The sequence below is a fragment of the Penicillium expansum genome, assembly GCF_000769745.1.
Source record: "Penicillium expansum strain MD-8 chromosome Unknown contig126, whole genome shotgun sequence".
NCBI classification, from domain to species: Eukaryota; Fungi; Ascomycota; class Eurotiomycetes; order Eurotiales; family Aspergillaceae; genus Penicillium; species Penicillium expansum.
This window is the reverse complement of record NW_015971383.1, coordinates 217358-241782: the sequence shown is the minus strand read 5'-3', so window position 1 is coordinate 241782 and position 24425 is coordinate 217358. Positions and strand designations below refer to the sequence as shown.

The 24425-nt window shown below is 48.1% G+C and overlaps 9 protein-coding genes across 9 annotated transcripts; 5 read left to right on the top strand and 4 right to left on the bottom strand.

The window, feature by feature from the left end:
- Window positions 1-707: 707 nt before the first annotated feature.
- Window positions 708-5347, top strand: PEX2_038740 (uncharacterized protein; the record flags this gene model as incomplete). Its single annotated transcript, XM_016741149.1, has 10 exons — window positions 708-788; window positions 964-1281; window positions 1333-1555; window positions 1622-1653; window positions 1706-2479; window positions 2533-3249; window positions 3306-3522; window positions 3743-3785; window positions 4262-4684; window positions 4768-5347. The coding sequence occupies 10 exons, from the start codon at window positions 708-710 to the stop codon at window positions 5345-5347; spliced, it is 3408 nt and encodes a 1135-aa protein (XP_016596854.1).
- Window positions 5348-5805: 458 nt separating this feature from the next.
- PEX2_038730 (heme-dependent oxidative N-demethylase family protein) lies at window positions 5806-7205 on the bottom strand (the record flags this gene model as incomplete). Its single annotated transcript, XM_016741148.1, has 5 exons — window positions 5806-6128; window positions 6189-6261; window positions 6325-6515; window positions 6569-6643; window positions 6701-7205. The coding sequence occupies 5 exons, from the start codon at window positions 7203-7205 to the stop codon at window positions 5806-5808; spliced, it is 1167 nt and encodes a 388-aa protein (XP_016596853.1).
- A 622-nt stretch (window positions 7206-7827) lies between these two features.
- On the bottom strand, window positions 7828-9433 carry PEX2_038720 (Amino acid/polyamine transporter I; the record flags this gene model as incomplete). Its single annotated transcript, XM_016741147.1, has 3 exons — window positions 7828-7865; window positions 7918-8997; window positions 9109-9433. The coding sequence occupies 3 exons, from the start codon at window positions 9431-9433 to the stop codon at window positions 7828-7830; spliced, it is 1443 nt and encodes a 480-aa protein (XP_016596852.1).
- A 1064-nt stretch (window positions 9434-10497) lies between these two features.
- PEX2_038710 (YjgF/Yer057p/UK114 family) lies at window positions 10498-10890 on the bottom strand (the record flags this gene model as incomplete). Its single annotated transcript, XM_016741146.1, has 1 exon — window positions 10498-10890. One exon carries the CDS (start codon window positions 10888-10890, stop codon window positions 10498-10500), a length of 393 nt encoding a protein of 130 aa, XP_016596851.1.
- Window positions 10891-11512: 622 nt separating this feature from the next.
- PEX2_038700 (Aldehyde dehydrogenase, N-terminal) lies at window positions 11513-13230 on the top strand (the record flags this gene model as incomplete). The annotated part of the gene is made up of 5 exons (XM_016741145.1): window positions 11513-11570; window positions 11626-12080; window positions 12143-12985; window positions 13036-13156; window positions 13208-13230. 5 exons carry the CDS (start codon window positions 11513-11515, stop codon window positions 13228-13230), a joined length of 1500 nt encoding a protein of 499 aa, XP_016596850.1.
- A 349-nt stretch (window positions 13231-13579) lies between these two features.
- On the top strand, window positions 13580-15631 carry PEX2_038690 (tetratricopeptide repeat protein; the record flags this gene model as incomplete). The annotated part of the gene is made up of 2 exons (XM_016741144.1): window positions 13580-13747; window positions 13832-15631. 2 exons carry the CDS (start codon window positions 13580-13582, stop codon window positions 15629-15631), a joined length of 1968 nt encoding a protein of 655 aa, XP_016596849.1.
- Window positions 15632-16250: 619 nt separating this feature from the next.
- Window positions 16251-18108, top strand: PEX2_038680 (Major facilitator superfamily domain, general substrate transporter; the record flags this gene model as incomplete). Its single annotated transcript, XM_016741143.1, has 7 exons — window positions 16251-16339; window positions 16397-16723; window positions 16783-17052; window positions 17114-17594; window positions 17730-17841; window positions 17892-18003; window positions 18063-18108. 7 exons carry the CDS (start codon window positions 16251-16253, stop codon window positions 18106-18108), a joined length of 1437 nt encoding a protein of 478 aa, XP_016596848.1.
- A 496-nt stretch (window positions 18109-18604) lies between these two features.
- Window positions 18605-20757, bottom strand: PEX2_038670 (uncharacterized protein; the record flags this gene model as incomplete). Its single annotated transcript, XM_016741142.1, has 7 exons — window positions 18605-18735; window positions 18802-19096; window positions 19197-19372; window positions 19450-19727; window positions 19789-20012; window positions 20084-20196; window positions 20280-20757. The coding sequence occupies 7 exons, from the start codon at window positions 20755-20757 to the stop codon at window positions 18605-18607; spliced, it is 1695 nt and encodes a 564-aa protein (XP_016596847.1).
- Window positions 20758-22559: 1802 nt separating this feature from the next.
- Window positions 22560-23825, top strand: PEX2_038660 (M20 family metallopeptidase; the record flags this gene model as incomplete). Its single annotated transcript, XM_016741141.1, has 1 exon — window positions 22560-23825. The coding sequence occupies one exon, from the start codon at window positions 22560-22562 to the stop codon at window positions 23823-23825; it is 1266 nt and encodes a 421-aa protein (XP_016596846.1).
- Window positions 23826-24425: the final 600 nt, after the last annotated feature.

The window sequence follows — 24425 nt, the reverse complement described above, 5'->3', positions numbered from 1 at the left end:
CGGATTAATCATCATTTTGTCGGGGACCTCAAGACATGTTCAGCTTCGTTTTCTCATTAATCATCTCTTTGTTGCTATCGTTAACTCGAAAAGGAACCCTGATCATAACACTTGGATCAAAATACCTCAATAGTCTTTCGAGTCTGATTTTGGACCCCGACCTCGTTGATCCACCCGCGCGGCATTTCACACCCCTCCCTCAACCATCGCACATCGCACATCGCAAGCTTCGACAACGCACATCTGTACATCGCATTGCCCCACAATTTATCTAGTGATACTGGGTGCCTAGATCACATTTTCCGACCGTTCAAAATACTCGCGAACAACATCAACCACATCTCAACCTATCTCAACCTCTAGGCCTGGCGCGGTTGCCTGACAAGCCCAAATCCTCTCGCATTGACGTTGCGCCAAACTGTGCATACGTGGCTACGAGCAGGGAAAGCAACGTTCGGAAACCCGCACAGATATTTAGGAGTGGATTTGCAATCAGACAGAGAAGGTTGTTTGGATGAGCTCGCAGAACAATCGAGTGGCACATTTGATTCGGTCTAAGGGCAGTACAGACTGCGACACCGTGTTTGCGTGCCCCGCCCAGCTGGACCGCTGACTCGACGTGCACTACCTTATCTCTGCCTCCTCCCTTACCGAGGACATCGCAGCAATTTGATTACCCATACAAGATCATGTCATTTCCCACCAAAATGACCCCCACACCCCCTTCTACAAACTCATCGAGTGCTGGCTACTCCCCAGATTACAGAGTCGTCCGGAAAAGGAACCGGGTACCTTTGTCATGTGGGCCTTGTCGGCACAGAAAGTAAGTATTCGAGCCGTGGCTGAAATGCATTTTTTTCTAACAACTTCAGGCTGAAATGCAATCGTACAAATCCTTGCGAAAATTGTGTCAAACGAGGAGATGCTGCTTCATGTAATTATGCACAACCTAACTCGCGCAAGAAGAACCCATCCCAGCAGTCGTCTAATACACCCGATGATATGCAAAATCGCATCGATCGGTTAGAAGGCTTGGTTCTTTCGTTAATGACAAACGGGTCACAGTCTGCAGGTCCGGCTGCTGCCATGGCAGCGATCTCTGGAGACAGTAGTGCGGGCTCGACTCGGTTCTCTCATGACATCGATATCGAAGAGGAGGGGATGGAGGGCGCCGAAGAGAGCGACACGGACCAGGTGACCAAGTCGTTCGGTATCATGAAGATGGACAATAACAAGTCCTATTACATCAGTGATGCTCATTGGGCGTCTGTATTGAATGATGTAAGTTATGGAGATTTAACCGAACCCGAGTCTTTCTAACCTGCCGCATAGATCTCCGAGGTGCGAAGTTTCTTCTCAACGCACAAGAAACAAGCCGATGAGCAACTTGAGAAAGTAAAAGCGGCCCGACCAGACAGTGATGCACCAGGCGCGACTTTGTTGTTTGGTATTAATAAGGCTATGAGCCGTGGCGAGATCATGAGCGGTTTACCTTCTAAGTATACAACTGACATTCTTGTTGCTCGCTATTTCAATTGCTACGATCCTGCGACCCGTGAGTACTTGCTATTTCCATAGCCCGTGATTTTATTCAATTTGAGTCGATACTGACTCTATTTAGATGTTCTTCATGGGCCCACATTCCAAGCACAGGTAAGGCCCCCGAGAAGAAGATCATTTTGAGTCCAGGTTCTGACTCTGCTAGTATAACAAACATTGGGATGATCCTGCCGCGACCGAACTCGTCTGGATCGCTATGCTATTTGGAATGATGAGATTGGCAATGCTATCTTACCACCGCGAAGGCGATGAGCCACCTGAATTCCGGGGCAAGTCTCTGGACATGGCTGGGGGATTTCGAAATTCTGTAGCACAGTGCTTGACATTGGCTGACTACACGAAACCTCACCCGTTCTTGATAGAAGCGTTCGTATTTCATTTGCATGGCGATTTCTCTCAAACTCGAGAGGCAGATATTTCGATTTGGGTCATGACTGGTGTTGTTGCTCGCCTAGCAATGCGATCTGGATATCACCGTGACTCTAAAATGTTCCCAAACATCACACCTTTCCAAGGTGAGATGCGACGGCGTGTATGGACCTTTGTGCGCCAGGCCGACCTTCTGTTTTCATACCAGGTCGGGCTGCCAGGCATGATCCGGGCTACAGATAGCGATACTGAGCTACCACGGAATCTTTACGATGATGATTTCGACGAAGACAGCAAGGAGCTCCCGCCCCCTCGTCAATTGAACGAGCCAACACCAATCTCGTATTTGATTGCTAAAGCGCGCCTGTCGTATGCATTCGGCAATGTGGTTGAACAAAGCTCTGCTGTGTCGTCGGCACCATACGAGAAGGTGATGGAAGTCGACGCGGAACTCCGACAAGCAAGGGACTTGATCCCTGATCACTTGCGTATTCGGCCTATGGAGGAGTGCCAGTTGGACCCCGTCAATCTTATCATGTCACGCTTTTCCGTAAGTTGTCTGGAAGCCGCCGGAGTATGCATCAATACTAACCGTTTTTGTAGGTAATGGCCGTATACAGCAAAGCTCAGTGTGTGCTTCATCGCCCGTATGTGGTTCGTGCACGAGAAAATCCTCGTTTCACCTATTCTCGAAGGACCTGTATCGACTCAGCAATGGATTTATTACAAGTCCAGGCGGTCCTACACGCGGAAACGCGTAACGGACGCCTACGCAGTCGCCAGAGTCGAGTCAGTTCTCTCAGTTCAGCCGACTTCTTACTTGCAGCCACCATTGTTTCTCTCGACCTATACCACGGCCTGTCATTGCAAGCGAGTGGCCGGCCATCGGGAGACACATACACTTGGGGCCGAGAGCGGCGCGATGAAATGATCGCTGCGATTCAGCTCTCGAAAGACATATGGGACGAGTCGCTAAATGAAAGTATGGAAGCATGGAAAGCATCCAGCGTTCTTGGTCTGATGCTCGGCAAGCTGCGCGCGTCGGCGGCACCAGGCCTTGAAAATAACGCCGGAGCTGCTTCATTTGAACCACAAGACGAGAAGCAGAACGCGGCCATGACTCTCGGCCTGCTGAGCAGCGGAATGAGCCCGATGAACCCTGGTCCGCCGCCATTTGCCGATCCTATGTTCAAGATGGGAGAATCGCCAATGGGGACAGGAGCAGTTGGTGCCGGCGCCTCGGCCGAAATGCCGGGCGCACTTTCGCCCTTTAGCAGCATGTTCGGGCAGATGCCGGACATGCAGGTCAATTTGGATTGGGTAAGTCTTTTTTGTTCTTTGGGATCGGGGGTTCAAGGCTAACCTGTGGATATTAGGATGCTTGGGATACATACATCCAGAACCCAACCCTCGACACATCGAATCAATTCTGGCCTATGATTGATGCACAGCGCCAAACAGTCCCACAGTTCGGAAGCATGTCACAGCCCTCAGTGCCTAGCCCTTTGACTTCAGGGCGGGGGTCATCAGTTAGTGGTGCTCCGCGGCCACCGACAATGTTCTCAGCATCCTCCAACAGTCCTGATAGTGGAGGTGTGCCAGTAACAGGATACGGCATGCCGCCAATGCCTCAAGAAAATAATGGTCGGGGCCAAGGTTCCCAATGAACGAGATGTATTGGTATTTTACGTGATTTATTCTCTTTCGTTTTTGCCAGAAAATGCTTTGCGTTGGCCCTTTGTGATACCTGGAAATGTTTTGTTGAGCTCGAAGTAACGCGGCAAGTTCTGCTTCTTCTTTATCGGATGGGTAGGTGTGCTCGCGACTATGATCGCCATTTTTGTTCAGGAATTCAGGTATGTGAGAAAGTAGAAAATATGTTGTCTTTTGATGGATTTTGTTGGTGTTGGGGTTGGTTAATTGTATCATACCATGAGGCTACTATCATATATTTCCACTCTTGAGTTATCAAACCTCTCTTTTCATTCGTGTTTCGTCTTCACCTGAACATTAATTGTATATTTATTCGCTATGTAAACTATGCAGTCCAATGCTTTTTATTGCTTTGATCCACTATGTTATCAGGCATTATATAGTCACGTGTCGGGACTTGTCTGCCGGGGGAAAAGTTATCTGGCTTCGCGCAACTCTTCTCACATCAGCATTTTATTTTTAATACGAGATTAACACATCTTGTGTTAATTTAATTCTCAAGATGTAAGTCATACTGAATGCACAATCCGAGTCCGAGTCAAAGACCGATACCTCTTGTTCCTTCGATGATCTGCTGCAACATTTGAACATTGCCAATTGCTAAACAACTGATTTACAGGCATTGCTTCCGCCAGGCCGTTTCTCGGCTTCAATTGTTCCCAGCCGCTTCACGATCATCCATCACCGCCTCCAGCGCAGTGCTGCGTTCAACATGTCCCACCCCGATGCTCTCCGCTACACGGTTCGCCTACCCAACTCTCACACAGACACGGTTCAACTCGACCGATGGACGCAGTCCCCGAGTTCCGGTTAGATATGTTGAGTCTGTTAAACCGGAGCAATCCAAGTCAGAGAAAATCCGACTGCAGAGATACGAACGCCGACGTCAGAGTATAAGCGATGGCCCTGTACCGAAGACCACTCTGTACATCGGCAACCTCTTCTTCGACGTGACAGCGGAGGATCTGCGCAAGCACTTTGAGAAATTCGGTGCCGTGGAGAACGCACTGATCGTGCACGATTCCCGCGGACTGAGCAAAGGGTGAGTTCCCAAGACCGAGGATTGCCGCAGCAGCAGCAATGCAGCCGAAACCCCACCAGACACTGACCCAGTCTCCAATATAGTTTCGGCTACGTTACCTACAGCACCGTCGAGGAAGCCACGGAAGCAATCACACAACAGCACGGAGGCATTTTGGAAGGCCGCGAGGTGGTGGTTCAGTTCTCCAACTCGACATACAGAACCACGCTCGACGCCAAGCCCAGCAAGACCCTGTACATTGGCAACGTCCCCTACGAATTGACGGACCAGGATCTGCAGGATTTGTTCGATGATGTTCCCGGTGTCACCGATGTCCGCATCCCTGTCGACCGTCGCACGGGTCTGCCCCGTGGATTCGGACACATCGACTTCGCCGACCAGACCAGCGCCTCTAACGCCAAGGAGGTTCTCGCCCGCAAGGCGCCTTATGGCCGCAAGCTGATTGTCACCTTTGCTAAGCGCAAGATGTTGACCCCTGAGGACCTCCAGCGTCACCAGCAGAAGAGAAGGGAGAAGCTGACCCCCCACAACAACCGTCAAGGTGCTCAGGATGATGCCGAGCCAGTCGGACGTGTGAGAGAGGTGGGTGAAGTGCGGGAGGTTCCTGAGGTGAAGGAGGCTGAGCAGGTCGTCGAGCAGACCGAGACTGAGCAGAAGCAGTAGAGAGGGTTATATGTAAATTATACAAAATGTACAATAGTGTCCCAATTTGGCAATCGGAAGCATTTTTCAATATGTATATTAAGGAGAAATGATCATATCTACACGTACTGTTTTTTGTCATACACAATTTTATCATTCTCGATATATCAATGTATGTAGGGAATTGATATTTGCACTCTCACTTGGCTGAAGCTTTAGCACCTTTCCTGATTGGGGTCCTAAGGAATGTCCATGGGTTAGATTCTACATAGGCTGTCTGGAGTCTAGTGCGTGGTATATAAGAGAAGAGTGCGTGTTGAAGACACGAGAAATACCATTTTATGTATAGTGTACTCTGCGCTTTGGTCACTAGAGGTCTTTCGATATGATATATACTCTTAGGAATCTATCACTTTTCTTCACGTCCTCAATTGGGCAAACTATTATGTAGATATATAAAAAAGCTTAAGCTCTGCAATTTAGTAAGGGAACTCACCCTCAGTCCCCTCCACAAGTCCCCCCTCCTTTTGCAATCGATCCTGCTCATCTAGATACGGTATCAAGATCTTATCCCAACTCGACTTGCCTTTATAGTAAGAAACAGTCTCATCCCAATTCCGAATAGCCTCCGAAAGACGACCAGGGATATAAGGCTCCTGGGCTAATTTCGTCACCGGCTCGAAATACGTGCGAATGGTAAATAAAATCGCCCCAGAGCGAGGCAGCCGACGTAGTGTCTGTCGCTCTGAGCGGAAGTGGATCTCGTCGATTGTCAGGCCTTTACCATTGGCAGTGGCCCATGCTGGTGATTGATATTGTTAGCTTGTGCTTCGTCAATAGAAAAGGTGAATCAGAAACGAACAGGCGACTTCGGTTCCTTGTTGATCACCCATGCGGTGGGACCAGTGGAGTCCGTCGTCGAGTTGGATGAAAAACTATGGACTTTGTCAGAACTGTATGTTTTTAAATTAATGAAGGAACAGGTAAATTGGGCATACATTGTTTCTCTCCACTGGCTTGTCCGGAGTAAGCTTCAGCATGAACTTGTTCATGGCTTTTTGCAACTTGGCTGCATAATGAGGAACACCGGCTTCGAAGTGAAGCGTGTCTAGGGACATGCGGAATTTTTCCTTGAGACGCCAGAAGCCGGGGAGGCAAACGGCTGCTGCGTCGAGGTGGTATTCTCCGTCTGTGTTGCGTTAAATGTTACGCATTTTGAAGTCTCAAGCGAAGAGAACATACCATCATTCTTCATCATAAGCACTAAATCATCCTGAACTAGCAGAGCTGATGTTGCGAGAGCCTCGTCGGGGGTTGCTATAGATTAAAGTAAGCTAGAATGATTTTTGCAGGAGCGATCAGATCCAAGCATACCTGCTGGGAATGCAAACGCCTCTCCCGTTAGGCTATTATGCACTTTCCCTCCTTCCAATCGGAAGGTCTTGGGATAGCGATGTGTGAGATGACGGACCAATTCCTTATTAAGCTCAAAACAAGCATCCTTCGTAACTGCATTATCGACATATTTGATATGTTCTTTGAAATCCTTTTTCAATTCCGCTGCTTTCATATCGTGGTACCGAAGAAAATAGGAATCCATTTCGATCCAGTTGTCCCATTGCAGTTTGCGAATTCCCATTGTAACGAAGTTAGGCCCATGTCGGAACGGGCGATACAATTTGGGATCGTTTGAAGTTGGGTCATCTGGATGAGGGCTTGGAAGTGGTTTGATGAATGGCTCTTTCTCCGGTTGTTGTATTTGAGGAGTACTGGATTTACGGTGAATTGGCCATTTCATCATCAGCCATGCGAGGATAGATACGATTAGCCCTAGGAAGGGGATTGCGCCTTGCTGAAGCGCGGGATTCGTTAGAATCATTGTTTGCGATGTTGAAGTTTGTTGACCTTTACACTTGTCGTATACATAGTTGATGGGGTGTATGTGCTCTTAAATAAAGTATGCATACATGCCATATTGTATGTCCTAGACCGGTATTCTAGAGAGAGTATATCAAACCCGCTAAACCCATTCTGGTAAATATTTTGGCCACAAACGACCTAACCGACCAGGCAGTTTAAGCGTCCTCCCGTTTGGGTATAGTGCCGACTGATAAGAGTCTGACGTTGTGGATATTCCCGCTTGAGTACTGTGGCTGGAGCAGCATTTAGAGCTCTCTGATTGGACGTGTCTTCCCCGCAATTCGGAAACTCTCGTATCTCGCTCTTCTCCTTGGCCTTCCCAATGTGGTAAACCATTGGAGAGGCCGTCATATGCTCGGCCCACTGATGTGGGGTTGAAAAAGCATCGACAGCTGGATGAGTCCATAGATGCTAGCAAATCGAAGAGTCGGTAAGATTGTCGAAAAGTAGCTCCGATTGTCTAATGTTTTGCTTGTATCTACAAACTCGTTGATTACGTTTAGAGGATAGTAGTAGTAACGTAATTCTTCAAACTATTTCAAACTAAACTAAATACCACGTTGTATGAATCCAATTCCAATTTATGAGTGCTCAGCTTCTTCTATAGGCCCTTTGAAATCTGTGTTCAAGTTAGTACTTCATCTTTAAGTCAAGGGGATGTGAATTCTTACATCTCCGCCCATAGAGCATATACCAGCCCATACTTAAAGCAACACAACCCACAAACATAACCGACGTGTAGGTCATAGTTTCACTAGTGACAGGAAGTGTAACAGGCATGCTGAATAGAACAACCTGGAAAGCAATCCACAACAGCGCAAGGACATTCGCCGTCTTTCCAATGAGAGGATTCAGCTTCCAGCGCGATTGACTAATTTCCAGGCGGCGATCAACAAACAAACTGATGGCGATGGGAATTGCATACGCCACAGCCAACGCAATCACACCTACAGATGCGAAAGCCGTGAATGCACTGCTGCTTCCGAGGTAGGTTAGTCCCAGGAGCATTTCAACAGCCGTAACCAAGCATAGCGCTGCCAGGGGGCTGTCCCTGACAGTGGATGACCAGAGATGGGAGAACGGGATTGCATTGTCACGCGAGAAAGCCCAGGTACATCTCCCGGCGGTAGTTGTGATGCTGATGGAGCAGAAAAGGGCCACAAATAAAACGAGAATCATGAGCACGATTGAGGCAGCTGGTGAACCTGTCACCACGTGGATAATATATGGTAGGGCTTGGCCGTATGGTGCGGCAATGATGTCCGCTAGCGGTGGAAGCGTGAAGCAAATTGGTACAGTGAACACTAGCGCCGCAGCACCGGCTACCACGGGTACCAGGCTGATAGCTGTTGGAATTTGGACTTCGGGATCTGTGCATTCTTCTGCCATGGATGTCACCATTCCCAGTGCGGAGAATGCGTAAGCTGGAGGTAGTAGGCCGATGAAAAAAGTGAAGTGCTCCTCCCAGCCGGAATAGCTGGGATCATACCCAACAAAGCCGGTGTAGGCATCGTGACGACCTGTCTTTGCAAGGACAAGGAGAGTTATGGCGAGGGTGACGCATGTGACGACAGAAAAGGCTGCTGAGAGTGTGTCGACCAAAGGAAGGAGGTGGTCGGCAAAAAAGCATATCATGAAAACGACAAGGCAGATAGCGTAGAAGATGAGAAGAAGTTGCCAGGATGAGGCCGTCCAGGCGGGATAGAAGATGGATACAGTTGCAACGATGAGAGAAGCGATTCCGAAGTTCACTGAAAGTGATATGGTCCAGTTTCCGATGAGCCAAATCTAGCCCGTCACAAATGAGACCAGCTTCCTGCTCCCGCTTGTCTTTAGGAGCCGGAATGACCAATGATAGATACCGGACGAGGTAGGGTATCTCGAAGCGAGTTCTGAAAGAGACAGGGCAACGCAGGTATCTAGTACCAACACCACTAGGAGTCCAATGAAGAGGGAGAGCTGGCCGCCGCCATATACGGCATTGATGAGGGCGCTACCAATACCATAGGGAATAGATGCAATTGACAGAGACATGAACAACATGCTCGACAGCTTGCGCGTGCGGCGCAGCTGAGGCTTGTACCCCAATTGGTATAGCTGTTCATCCTGGTATGTGCCGAGCCCAGAGCTTTCGAGTTTGTCGCACGAGCCTATGCTGAGGTCTTGTTTCTCCATGCTTCTCTCCATTGGTTGCCCCGATTTGGAATCGAAAGGACTGACCGTTTTGTAGATTCATTCTGTGGGTATGCAGCATTGGTCTTTATACCGTTTCCCCACTGCATGCACCTGGAGAAGAAGCTTTGTTCTAGTCCAGCATGGGAAATCATTTGGGCCATTTATCATTTTGCCCCGGCTTAGTGAGGAAGCCATTAGATACGAATCACGTATCTATGACCTTCTCCAGGGCTGTTATCATGGTCCCTGTGGCCAAGCTTGGGACTAATAGATTTACGGTTAGACGATTGCGGGGTAGAGCAACCTGGGCCATGGGAAACGCTTGAGCTGGCCTGATCGGTACCGTTTTGTCGAGTGGGTCCGAAGAATTACAATGGAGGTTGCCCAAAAGCTTTCCCAATTGGGATTAACTTAGTGTATCGAGGCCGCTTGCTTTGCATTTGTTAAAAATTGTAGCTATGCGGATCATTCAAAATTCGTCATCGAAATCGTTATCCTCATCACTGGAATAGCACCTGACCTGCCTGTGAACAGTATCTAAATTCAAATGAGTGAACCAGCTGCTGTACCAATCCAAAAACTCGGGAATGGAATCCAATTATGGTTTCTGGCCGTAGAGAGGGGCTAGATTATCGCTATCAGCGTGGAAAATGAGAATGCGGTATGGTCACTCCTTGTGACTTGGATTAATCTCATCGTCATATCGACGACAATAATCATAGGCGCTACACCGTGTATCGTGCTCCATGTGAGCCGTTGCTAGTTTCGAAACCGACCTTCACCTCTATGTCATCGTCTATAAAGGGCTCACGATAACGATTACTTAGAAGGCGATCTTGAAGGTAGCCCTTTAGTACTTCTCAGGATTCTGTGATGCCAGGAGATAGTTGTTGCATAGTCAGGCGATCCGGAACGGTCTCAAATATGGGGCGGCTCCTTTCGGCTCGTTCCAATCTTGGGACCATTCTTTGTTTCTACCAAAACATCAAGGTACGTATTCTGTGAGCATACATGTTTTTATTCGCAAGAGATATACAAAAATTCCTCACATTGTATATCCCCTAGAAAACCGCTAGCTAATAAGGGCAATGAGCCTCAACCTCAATTTCAATAACCATTCCCTCAATTCCAAGCTTTCCAATTTCCACACAAGTCCAAATGGGTCGGTGACTAGGGAGAACCTTCTTGAAATTGCCGGTGACCATATCAAACGTCTGATCCACATCGATATGATAGCTGCGCACTGCATAAACATTCTCCCACGACAGGCGCGAGTCGACGCTCTTCAGAGCCTTTTCGACATTCCCGAAAGCGATGGCCACTTGTTGCTCGACGTCAGGGTTGACATTACCACCTTCATCCCAGCCTCCTTGACCAGATGTTTTGATAGTGTCTCCGATACGTACGACTTGCGAGTAGTGGAAGGATTCCGAGTTTGCCTCGGTGCCGGCGTAGTTGAAGAATTGCATGATTGTTCTATTGGTGGATTTGGAGGATGGATGCGATAGGTAGAAATGAAGAAGATAGAGAGGAGATAAGGAGCTCATTTGACGAAACGGAATGGAAGTATCCAAACTATATAAGCAGCCATTCAAAGCATACCTCTTGGAGAACATACAACCTACAGAAAGATAGGGCATTTCGGATATGGCAATTCTTTTGACCATGCCCTCCAAACTGCCTAAAAGAAGAGATAGTTTCGGAATGTTCTATCAGTTGTGGATGTTTGACACAATAGCCAAGATCTCAGCCTTTGAACCGACCCTAGGCAGGGTAGATGGGCTTGCTACTTGCCTTAGAGGGCATATTTCTTGGCAACTTGCATGATAATGACTCGAATGGGAAATTATTTGGGCCAAGTGATATTCGGAACGTCAAAGCGCCTCCACCCTTGTGGACTCCAAAATCGTCCCCTCATCTATTAGGCTCCGCATTTCCCAAATAGGCAAAAAGATAGGCCACGGCCAAATCAAAATTTATTTGCTTTGCCTTTACCCAAAAATATTACTCTTTGCCACAAAATGAGATAATATAAAGCCTTTCAAGCCTGGGATTTCGCAAACCACCAGAAACTCCAGTCTACATTTCATAATGGCTCAATCTATCCAGTTAACGGCTCCTAACCAGACTTCTTATCTACAACCTACTGGTGAGAAACCAACTCCTCAGGAGCTTGAAACCAGTGGCTGATTACTTGAAAAAAGGACTGTTTATCAATAATGAATTCGTTCCCTCTCTTTCCGGCCAAACTCTCTCAACTGTCAACCCCTATGATGAATCTATCATCGCTAGTGTCGCATCCGCTGGCCCAGAGGATATCGACCTCGCCGTAGCCTCTGCTAGAAATGCCTTCAAGTCAGATGAATGGCAATCCCTAGCCGGGTACGACCGAGGCCTCCTATTGACCCGCCTCGCGGACCTGTGCGACCGCGACAAGCACATTCTCGCCACCATCGATGCATGGGATAACGGCAAGCCATACGAACAGGCATTGGGCGAAGACCTTGCCGAAGTCATCTCTGTCTTCCGTTACTATGGCGGCTGGGCAGATAAAATTCACGGGCAGACCATTCCGACCAGCGAGGCCAAGTTGGCCTACACTAGACACGAGCCTATTGGAGTGTGTGGGCAGATCATTCCTTGGAACTATCCTGTTATGGTATGTTACAAAAGAGCCCCCCTCATCCCCCAAGTCGTTGAAGCAACGCTAATGCTAAGTAGATGGCGGCATGGAAGCTTGGACCTGCTCTCGCGTGCGGCAACACCGTTGTAATCAAAGCTGCCGAACAAACACCTCTCTCAATCCTCTACCTCGCTTCTTTGATCAAAGAAGCTGGCTTCCCCGCTGGTGTGGTAAACGTTGTAAATGGCCCCGGTGCCACTGCCGGCGCCGCTATGGCATCACACCTAGACGTGGATAAAATCGCATTTACCGGCAGCACCAACACCGGAAAGGCCATTATGAAAGCGGCCGCCTCGAACTTGAAGGCGATTACCCTCGAGACAGGCGGCAAGAGCCCCTTGCTCGTATTCGAGGATGCCAACCTGGACCAAGCAGTGAAGTGGTCACACGTCGGCATTATGAGCAATATGGGTCAGGTCTGCACATCCACGTCACGCATATATGTGCAGGAGAGCATCTATGAGACTTTCGTCGAGAAATTCAAGCAGTACACTATTGAGAACTCTATTGTTGGCAGCCAATTCGATCCCCAAGTGAACCACGGACCTCAAGTGTCCGCTGCACAGAAAAGTCGCATTCTGGGGTATCTCGAGGCTGCCAAGCGCGAAGGCGCACAGCTTGTTCTTGGAGATGATCAGCCTTCCCCGGATGCCAAGGGTTATTTCGTCAAGCCTATTATCTTCAAAGATACCAATCGTGATATGACTCCCGTGCGGGAAGAGGTCTTTGGTCCTTTTGTCGTTATCCAGTCTTTTAAGGATCAGAAGGATGCGGTCGCGAAGGCTAATGATACTGAGTATGGGCTCGGTGCGGCCTTATTCACGGAGAACATTACCCGTGCTCATAAGGTCGCTGCTGCTATTCAGGCTGGCATGGTTTGGGTATGTGCTCGTAGATAAGATTTCGTATGACATATGCTGACCAACAATAGATCAATTCCTCGCAGGATTCCCACTTCGCTATTCCGTTCGGTGGATACAAGCAGAGTGGTATTGGGAGGGAATTGGGTGAATATGCCCTTTCGGCCTACACTCAAGTGAAAGCGATTCATGGTCAGTATTTTTCTCACAATTTTTCCGACCGGCATACTGATGTTGTTTTAGTAAACCTGGGGACTTGGCTTTAAATGTATCAGCGTGAGAACTTTGCAAAGCAAACGGCACTGCGCATGGATAGTAGGAAATAATGACAGCACACCCATGAGAGGCTATACAATGAACAATTCAATTATCTCCAATCCTAGTAAATTTAATGAATTTTTGCATATGATGTGCCTGGTACCTCGTGAATCTCGTGAGTCTTAAACTGCCGTCGGGGACCTCGGCTGAGGAGGCGGAAAGCTGCTGAACCCCACGTCAGAGAGATCCGGGGGAAAACGTACCTTCACCTTTACATTGCCTTTGCTTCTTTTCAGATTCCTTTTTTGCATTAACAACCTACGTTATTACCTCATCTTTAACCCTCACATTCTCACCATGTCGTTCCTCGGTGGCGCAGAATGCTCTACCGCGGGGAACCCTCTCTCACAATTCACGAAGCACGTCCAGGATGATAAATCACTACAGCGCGACCGGCTGGTCGGCCGAGGACCCGGCATGCAAGAAGGCATGCGCTCACACAACATGATGGGCGGACAGGACCAGGTGAGCCAGACAGCACACAATGAGCCTCGCCGCAAAGGAAACAGCAACAGAAACTAACCTTGGCGTCGGGAAACTCCCTATCAGATGATGGATGATTTTATGCAACAACCAGGACAACAACTTAATGGGCCCTCACCGCAACCATTCGCAATGGAGCACATGCGCCGGGAGCTTGATAATTTCCAGACGGGCCCAGCCCGCACAGGGTCGCCAGGGTGGGCCGGGGAGTTTGACGCGGGCGAACAAGCGCGCATGGAAGCCGCCTTCCCGGGACAGATGAATAACGGATCTGGGTTCAATCCTGCCGAGTTTGCCCGCTTCCAGCAGCAGAACCGCATGGGCATGCCGCAGACGTCGAGCCCTGCTGCCACGAACGCCTCGCCTATGATGGCGGGATACCAACGGCCGATGGCCATGGGCGGTGGTTTTATGGGTGGTATGGGTGGTATGGGGATGATGCAGCCTATGATGGGTGGACGTATGGGTATGCAACAGGGGCCTATGGAGGGACAGACACAGGATAAAGGGAAGGGGCGGATGGTGGAACTCGACGATGAGAACTGGGAGGCGCAGTTTGCTGAGATGGAGACTGCGACGGTCGGCAATGAGGCGCAGACCGATGAGGAGGCCAATGCGGCCATAGAGGCGGAACTGAATGATTTGGATAGGTCAGTCCCCTCCAATGACGCGTTTGAGTCTGTATGGCAACGGGTCCAGGCTGAGACCGCAACGAGCAGGAAACTTGTCGAGGAAGATAACTTTGAAGTCACTGATAACGTGCATGTTGGTGATCTCGGTGACTGGGATGGCTTTGATAGTCTTAACTCTCGCTTCCGGGATCCCCAGCTCGGCGATTACATGTTCGAGGAGGATAATGTCTACCAGGCTGTGAACAATCCGTTCGAGGAGGGAATGAAGATTATGCGTGATGGTGGTAATCTGTCACTGGCAGCACTCGCTTTCGAGGCTGCGGTTCAAAAAGACCCGCAGCACGTGCATGCTTGGACGATGCTGGGCTCTGCGCAGGCGCAGAACGAAAAAGAATTGCCCGCTATCCGTGCATTGGAACAAGCCTTGAAGGTCGACCCCGGGAATTTAGATGCATTGATGGGCTTGGCTGTCTCGTACACAAACGAGGGCTACGACTCAACCGCCTACCGCACACTCGAGCGTTGGCTATCCCACAAATACCCGACAATCATCGACCCGAAGGAAGTATCCGGCGACTCAGACCTCGGCTTCACAGACCGACAACTACTCCACGACCGCGTAACAGAACTATTCATCCAAGCAGCCCAACTCTCCCCGTCAGGAGCCCAGATGGACCCCGACGTACAAGTCGGACTAGGCGTTCTTTTCTACTGCGCAGAGGAATACGAGAAGGCCGTCGATTGTTTCTCCGCCGCCCTAGCCTCCACCGAATCCGGCAGCACCAACCAACAAGAACAGCTCCACCTCCTCTGGAACCGACTCGGCGCGACCCTCGCCAACTCCGGCCGCTCCGAAGAAGCCATCGAAGCCTACGAGCAAGCCCTCAACATTAACGCCAATTTCGTGCGCGCCCGCTACAACCTAGGCGTATCCTGCATCAACATTGGCTGCTACCCGGAAGCCGCACAGCATTTGCTGGGCGCGTTATCCATGCACCGCGTGGTGGAACAGGAGGGCCGCGAACGTGCACGCGAGATCATCGGCGACGGTTCGCATCCAGATGGCCTCGACGACGAGCGCCTCGAGCGTATGTTGCACATTAGCCAGAACCAGAGCACGAATCTGTATGATACACTGCGTCGTGTGTTTAGCCAGATGAGCCGTCGTGACTTGGCTGACCAGGTTGTCGCCGGCATGGACGTGAACATCTTCCGCAAGGAGTTTGAATTCTAGGTTATTGTTGATTGTTAATCTGTTGATTGCGTACATGGAAAGGTATGGGATGTATCTTTCGAATTTCTGGCTGGCAAGGCCTGGCTGCATTGTATCTACTTTTTTTATCATTTGATGGCTGCTTAGATGGGATCTACAAGCCAAAGAGGAAAACGCACTCCCTCATATATATGTCACTCTGTCTATCCACCGTACAAGTATTCACACTTACTTAAAATTGCCTACCTATAATCCAGTGTGTTGGGTTCTCCGATTGAACACTTTAGACCTTCACACGCACCAAGGCATCATATTGTTTTTCAAGTCCAGACTCTCATCGGAAGCGCATATGCCCCTGCTAGGCAGAGAACAATGGACTCTAAAAACGAAACTAGACCTAGAATGTGTTTGCTAGGTGATATAGCTATTTCGGAAGACTTTGCGATCTTAATCAAGGTCAGTTTAGTAATTATAATGAGTAACTGTGAATTCGCTGAAACAGGACAACCGATCGCGTTCCTTGGCGAGGTTGCGGCTGAGGCTGAGAAATATGACTGCGCCGGGGTGCGTAGAGGGGCGATACCGGACTTTGTCTCAACCTCTGTCTTGAACCATCCTGACACTGCTCAAAGATCTGCCCATGATAATTGAGAATTTTCCTATCAACCCCGCTATGGAACTTGACACTAGAGTCCATAAGAGAACTACCGCGGCAGACCACGCGACTAGGTGCGTGGGCTTATAAACCCCCACGACTGCGCAAACCTAATAAAATATGGCATATAGCCATGAAAGCACCACAAGCCTTGACAGGAATAAGATCCTCCTTGAAGCGGACGAATTTATCGCCAAATATGATCTGGCCGACTCACGAAATATAATCAGGAAGGGGGTGTTATTGTTCTACTACCTGGACGATCGCTCGCGTATCGAAGAGGAAACGATCTATTTGGAAGACTGTAAAGATATGCCTACCAACAATTCCCCTCTGACAGGAATGGGTATATGCTATGCGGCTGGATTTCTCTCCTTAATGGTATCTCGGCCGTGTCCCGAATGGGGCTGGGTTTGGCTACCACCTCAACCTGATGGAATAACACGCGCGCTTCACAGGTACATCATAGGTCAAACAAGAACGGATGGTATTTCACGGACGCTAATATTCTCCTTAGCAAAGTGTCCATTGTATTTGCACTTTTGGGCTTCGGGCTCTCATTGCTTTCCAATCAGTACGGGGGAAGGCGTCTGGCTTGGCGTGTGGGAGCACATCTTGCACTCGGCGCTTCAGTTGAGACGTTTATCTCGGACAACGGGATCTCGTTATTTTTTTTGAGAGGTCTCTCTACAACTGCAAATATCGTCTTGGTTTCAACTTCGCTTCTTTATATCGCCGAGACTAGTGCGCCCTCGAAGCGCGGCTCGTGCATGGCGAAGTGGTATTGGTAAGAAGAGACTCCTGGTTCAGAGAATGCTTTACGCAGAACGAAGTTAACAGACAAAAAGCCTAACACCTGTTATATGGGGGTGTTTCCAGGTACCCGGCGTTCTGATGATGTACATCTTTGGATTCTCCGGAGCGTTTCTAAACCTCATACTCTCAGCATTGGCTGCGTCAACACTCCTAGCATTAAGCGTCACGATGCTGGAGTCCCCTTACTGGCTGGCCTGCAATGGTAAAATTGCAGAAGCTTATCACTCGCTACGGGGTTTCCGTCAAACGGAACTCGCAGCAGCTCGGGACATTTACAAGATACACAACTCCATCAACACCCGACAGACCCCATTTGATGGTTATATGACCGGAAAGAAAACAGTTCCCAAGCTCGATGCATTTTCTAGAAAGCGCAAAGTGATGACTTCATTGGCGATATGCGTTGTACTGATGCTTACCAGAGGCGTTTCGAGCATCTTTGTTACCGAATTCTTTTTCAGGAGTTTCCATGGCATGGAATACTTCACCAGGATTGCCATTTACTTATGTGCGGTATTTGTATTATCCATGCTGAATGGGCTCATGGTATCATATCTAGACCACATGCGGCGAAGACCAACAATTATTAGCCTGCTTTGTGGGATGTGTATGTGTGTTGTGATACCATTTGCTACCACCGGCATTCAGGCTCAACAGAATGTCGCTGCCATGTTCTACATATGGTCCATTCTTCTCCATTTCCTTGCCGAAGTTCCAGTAGCTCTCTACATCTCAGAAGTCTTCCCATTGGAATATCGTGGTATGACGCCTCGAACTGTCACAAGAGAAAAGAGTCTAACTTTTTAACAGAAATGGGCGTTGCCGTGACAGTTTCTGTCTACGCCGGATGCACCGCTGTGCTTGAGAAGAGTATGGCAGAACCCTCGGAACTCGGTGTCAATATTCTAGGAAGGTCTTTGCTGTAAGTGTGCAAAGCTTGGGAGGCTCGAAGGCTTTCGGTTACGCTCTTATTGACAACAGACCAGAATATTACTTCCTCTCTCCATTCTACTCGCCTGCTTCATGAAAGAGACCAAAGACTCTTCTTAAGAATACATCGGTCTGAGATTCGAACCTTCGGTACAAATTCGATCCACTCCAGATCAGAAGCTCCATGAGCGAAACTCTTAATTTGCTTGACCTGGCTGCTAGATGGAGTGGAGTGAGACTATCCTTCATTCTCACTATCTGGAGGATGGCATCGTGATAAGCGCTAGATACATTTAAAATGCAACACCCAGGTTGGAGCAACCTTTCCCTCCATGCGATGCTTACTGTTTGTCGCAGACTTTCTTCGACACCAAAGAGTTGTTGGTCTTGTTGGTGACTAGTGCCGCTTCAAGGCCAAATTCTGAAAAGAATTGTCATTGGCTTCATGAACATATATCTAGTTCCGCATATAATCAGTAGTTATATGTCCTGTCCGCGGGATAAGCGCTACTTGGCAAGGACCTCCTATGTTTCATCAACGCAATTGTTCTTATCTCAAATTTGCCTTAGTATATATGTAGCCTCTCTCGCCTTTACGGGTGAAAGGGAGTCGGATTCATCAACTCATCAACGACCTTCCCAACCGCCACGGCTTTTTCCTCTCCAAATCGACCTCCAACAATCTGCACACAGAGAGGCATCCCATGCACAAGGTCGATATCATCTAATAATAATGAAAAATCAGCATCAACCAACCCACAAGCAGACAACAAAGAAAATAACTACTCACACTGCAAATAATTAAAAGCATCCGACTCATTCCTAATGGAATGTCCCTCCCACTCAGCATTACCCGTACTGTCACCAGAATCAAGACCTTGATCCGCCCGAGCAACAGGAACAGTAACAGCTGCATAATCTAGCAGATTCCACATAGCCGTGTAGCCCAACCACTGTTTACTCTTCACCCACGTCTTGGGCTTATAGCCTACCCACGGGAGGACGGGCATGAGGAGGGCGTCTATTTCCGATGAAACCCATTGTTTCAGAAAGGCGGTTTGGAGAGTGTGCTTTGTTGCTTCGAACTAGTATAGTGTTAGAATTATAACTAGAGTTTGATTCGGGTTTGGGTATTGGTGGAGGGGAAAGAGGCTTTTGTATATGTTGTTGTTGTGAGCGTCTTACCTGCTCTCGCTCCTCGTGTGAGAGAAGATCGCTTTCTTTGCCGACAACCATGCCTTCAATCAAGGGTTCGTCAACTATCTTACAGAGCGAGCGGCAGTGCTGACCGCCATCGGCAAGAATGCCCTTTGTCCAGAGATTGGTAGTGGCGATGTGGAGGGAAGTGTCCCATTCGATTACTTCGGCAGGTTAGTATAACACGTTTTCGACCAAAGGGAAATGGAATATTTGTTAAAAATAATGAGGGGGTGTATACCTTCATGGCCAGCGGCTCGCAACGCATCCACCGTCTCACGCATTGCCCTCGCAATAGGCGGTTGCGGCTTAATAACGCCGTCATCAAACACAACACCCAGTCTCAACTTTCTATTCACCGGCGGGGTTGCGAGCTCTTTTCGCCATGGAATGGGAACTGCACTTGGATCCAGACTCCACGGACTAGACGCAAGGAGACTTTCCATGAAGTACTCTGTTGTAGCGAGCGATGTGGCCATTGGACCAGCAACAGGTGGGACAAGATAGTGCTGGTGTAAGCTATCCAAGATATATTAGTACCGCTCATACATGGTATAATGAAGAGAAATGAGTGGCTTACAAGGAGCAGTCCCACGGTACTCGCCCCGTCGTCGGACATATAGAGTATAGACCCTGTAGATTAGCAGGTACTCGGATCGAACCGCCGATGTCAGTACCGATTCCTAAAACGCTTCCCCCGGAACCAACGAGGGCACCTTCGCCACCGGAGCTACCGCCTGATATTAGGGCGTGGTTGAAGGCGTTTACGGATTGGCCAAATACATGGTTGTATGAGTCGGACATCTAATCGGGTGTTTTAGTAAGTGGGGTTTTGATAAGAAAGCATATTGAAGACATAATAAGATATAGCGTACCATCAGAGATTGAGGCACATTTGTCTTAACATAGAGCACCGCACCCATCGACTCAAGTAGCTGCACGATTGAACTGTTGGACTGGGCCGGTTTATTGGTAAGACCCACCCATCCTATACATATATTAGCAACAATCCAACACGACGCTGTCAAAACCCGACACAGAAAAATCAAGAGATGAATTTGGAACACGCACCAACAGTCGTATCAAATCCCTCAACATCAAACCGATCCTTCACAGAAACCGGAACCCCATGCAAAGGCCCAACAACTTTACCAGTACGCAGTAGATGCTCATCAAGCTCCCTAGCGCGCTGCAGAGCCTTATCAAAGAATATCTCCGTCAAGCACTTCGTAACCTGTTGTGCGATAGCAGCGCGTTTACAAAACGCCGTTGTCAGCGCCTCGCTCGTCACGCGCTGGGACTTAACCAGCTCAACGAGGTCGCGGATATCTGCCGTCTCGGTCCATTCTAGCTCGTTGGCAGAGAGGATGCCGCTTGCGCGGATGATTTCTACGCTTGATGCTGGTGGGTTTGCTAGAAGGGGTGCTTGGAGGTGCCAAGCTGAGGGGATCAGGGCTAGTTGGGTGGCGCGCTTTTCGAGGACGCGGTTGTTCCAAGGCGGTGTTTTGCGCTCTTTGGATTGTTCTTGTGGGGATGCCTCGATGGTCATGGTGGATATAGTAGTTAAAAAGAGAGTATATAGTTATTAAATGGGTAGATGTTGGGTTTAGGGACGTAAATTACCGAGTTGTCAACTTGAACTTTGTTTATATCCCCCCTCATTTCGGTAATGTTGCCGTGAGGGGTCGCATTAGATTAGACTCAGATCTGATAGGACGTCGGAACCCAAATTTTGAGGGCTTATCGGGAATATACGAGTGGTGGAGATATAAGCCGCTGATCTACCTAGTATTTTTGTGCAATTGGAACCGAAGTGTCTCAAGATTATCCCCCAAAGATAGGGCTCAATGGCCAAGATGATAAGGATATCTACAGTATGTACTTACAACACGAACAGATCATTAGCAAAAAGGAGATGCAAAAGTATGAGTGAGGCCAGCTATTTTTCAGATACATTGTACCAATTAAAGACCCAGTATACTTGCTGCCACTGTTGGCACGCATTGTTGACTGTGGCACGCTGCGACTGGATTCCTAGCAACATTGAATAGCCATAATCTCTAGATTAAACGACATGAATAGTATGGTCTGTAAGCTTAATGTGATAGATGGTACTTTCTTCTACTCCTGATGAGCGTAAGGAGAAAGCTTTTCCAGCAAGCCAAAATCACCAATAGCACCAACACCACCGCTGCTCACTGTATGCGCAGCGACAGCTAATGTAACGTAAATCGCCATTATGGCCATGAAAAGCCCCGTATTGCCTAGGATACGCTTGAGAGAAGGCTCAGGTTTGTATATGTAAATGACAGCAAGGCCATGACGCTTTTTTATGTGCTAAGGATATTTGCCATGGTGCGTTTGCATATATAATTGACATTGAAAACTACGACTGCCTACATAGCTATTTTGAGATCGTAGTTAGTCGAAGTGGCTGTCACATTCCATGCTATGTCCTGAACATCATATTCAACCTTACAGTAGAGTCCAGTATCGCCTTCTATGTCGGGAACAGAGAGATCATCTTTCAAACCCTAATCACATGATATGCTAACCCATAAGTAAATAGGATGTAAATAAATCGTTTTGTAGCTAACCAGGTAATAAAAACAGGAGTTTAAAATATCAGCATGGAAGATACAAGAGTCTACCTAGAATGAGGGGCCTGGACTGATAAGTCATCGTTACGCAACCTTGGACTGGAAGATTCAATCCAAACCAACAAAACCAATGGAAAATTATAGGATTTCATGTTAAAAAAAGACATAAACTCCCCGACACCATGTATAGCTAGATCATCTCAGATCATGTGACGGTCGCTTGTTAGTGGAGGGGAATGAAATGCCGGCCACTCAACATTTATTTAACTTCTTGTTACAGTATATTCTCTCGCACTACCTTTTAATCTAATAAAATAACACTTTTTTAACGTTTTCTCTTCAAAAACCTCAGTGCTGTGCTATGAGAGCTTAAAAGGATAGCCGTTTCTTAATATAATACTCGGTGCCCGCGGACTCCATGTAGTAATCGAGTCTAGTATTCCAACGAATGGAGAAATAGCATTCTGCTATAGTGGAGCTATCGCGCTATATATTAGTCAATAGTTATATTTAATTATAAGTATAAAGTCTCATCGAGGAACTTTTCATTGTTATATCCTCTCGATCATTGCCTAGGTTGGAATGCGACTGCAACCAGTTAATAAAAATTATCGAACGGCATTCTGCTTGCTCGCAACACCCCTGAGTTTACATCGTTCCTTGTAAGACACCCTATATTATTCATTGATCAGAGCCCTGACGAGAGAAAATACCTAGTACCATCAACAGACTCTATTTCAGTACCTTCAATATGGAGCACATCACGCAAAAAGTGGACGAATGGATCATACGCGATAAGGAAGCTATCACTAGACTAGTCTCTGCCTTTGTCCAATGTCAGACACCGAGTCCACCTGGCGACACTCGAGAGGCGATGATTTTGGTGGAGAAGTTTCTCTCCGCTAGGGACCTCTTCTCTAAGAGAGTTACAGCTGAGGAGTCAATGCCGAATATCCTTTCTACGATCCCTATGGCAACAGAGGGACGGCACTTGATGCTGAGCGGACATCTGGATGTCTTGCCGGCTGGAGATGAACCGGGATGGCATGATGACCCGTGGAGTGGCAAAATTGCTGACGGTCGTGTCTGGGGCCGAGGCACCAGTGATATGAAGGCCGGTGTTACCGTCATTCTCTTTGCATATTACTATCTGTTTGAGTTAAGACAGTACCTATCTGGAAGATTATCCCTCGCCCTCGCATCAGACGAGGAGACTGGTATGGGTCGCGGGACTGGACATATGTTCACTCAAATTCCGAGCGAGATGGAAGCTGACTGTGTTCTGTCCCCCGAGCCAAGTGGCACGGAGGCTATTGCATTCTCCTCCAAGGGCTACCTACAGTTCAATGTCAGCATTGCGACCCGCGGTGCCATCTCTGGTTATCCCAACCACAGCCCCAGTGCTATCCGTATCGCTACCGACATCATTCACGATCTGGACGAACTGGAGAATATTCCTGTTGAAGTCCCCCCTTCAATTAAGGTGCTACTCGAAGATGCGCAGTATCGAGCATGGTACGATGGAATGTACGGAGAAGGAAGCGCGGCAGTGATTTCCCTTATTTCAGTGAATGTTGGCACTATCGCAGGCGGCAACTCTCCATCTGTTATTTCGCCTGATTGTTTCTTTGAAGTCACTGTTGTCATACCTACTGGTATGGATCCAGAGGTGGTCTTTAAGAAGGCCCAAGCTATAGTCGGGCGATATCCAGAAGCTTGTATTGAGTTGGAAGGGGCCGATACAGGGGACATATCAACCACGGATCACGAGATGCCAGTCATCCTCCAGAATATTGTCACGCAGCTTGGTTGGCCTAAGCCTAAGCTTACTCCTGACATTGCGATTTCTGATCTCCGGTATTGGAGATATCGTGGGATCCCAGGGTTCTGGTATGGGCCTAACGGTGACAATGTAAGCGCGGCCAACGAATACGTGGATATTGAACAGGTGCTGCACCTTGTTCGTACTTACGTGCTGGCTTCGGCGCAGTATCTACAAAAACACAACCCTTCCTAATGGCTGTAAAAAGAATGTCGAGATTCTCTAGGATTTTCTACCTTTGCCAATACATTAGCTTTTGTGGTCACTATCGAGGAGCATTAGTAACCAAGGAGTTATATTATAAGTAATATCGTATTATATATATCCGTTTCTAGAGATCAACCCTGCTTTCGGGCGAGCTTTGGGTAGGTCAGGATTTTATTATATAGCTAAGAGTTGCAATAACGTTAATAATAATTCTGGTTATTGTCACTTAGAGCTGTAAATTGCTACTTACAATACTTAGCCTTTCCTTCGTTTTGTATTATACCATTAGGTTTTATGACGGATCGTTCAATACGGAGCTAACCAAATACGGCCTAGAAAATAATGTGACTAGGGTTTGAAAAAATTACTCTGCGTTGTCCAACATGGAAGGCGAAAGCAGTCGCTACTGTAGCTACGTGGCTGCGTATCGTTGATGTTTTATTGTTGTCACAGCGATGATGATACCATGACGCTTCTTCACGGTGTTGTATACTCTACAATATATTAGTTTTGCTGTAATCTGACCATACTTCAGATCAAACTATGTGAAAGGAACTACTAAAAGGAAGACTAAATAGACTACGTTTG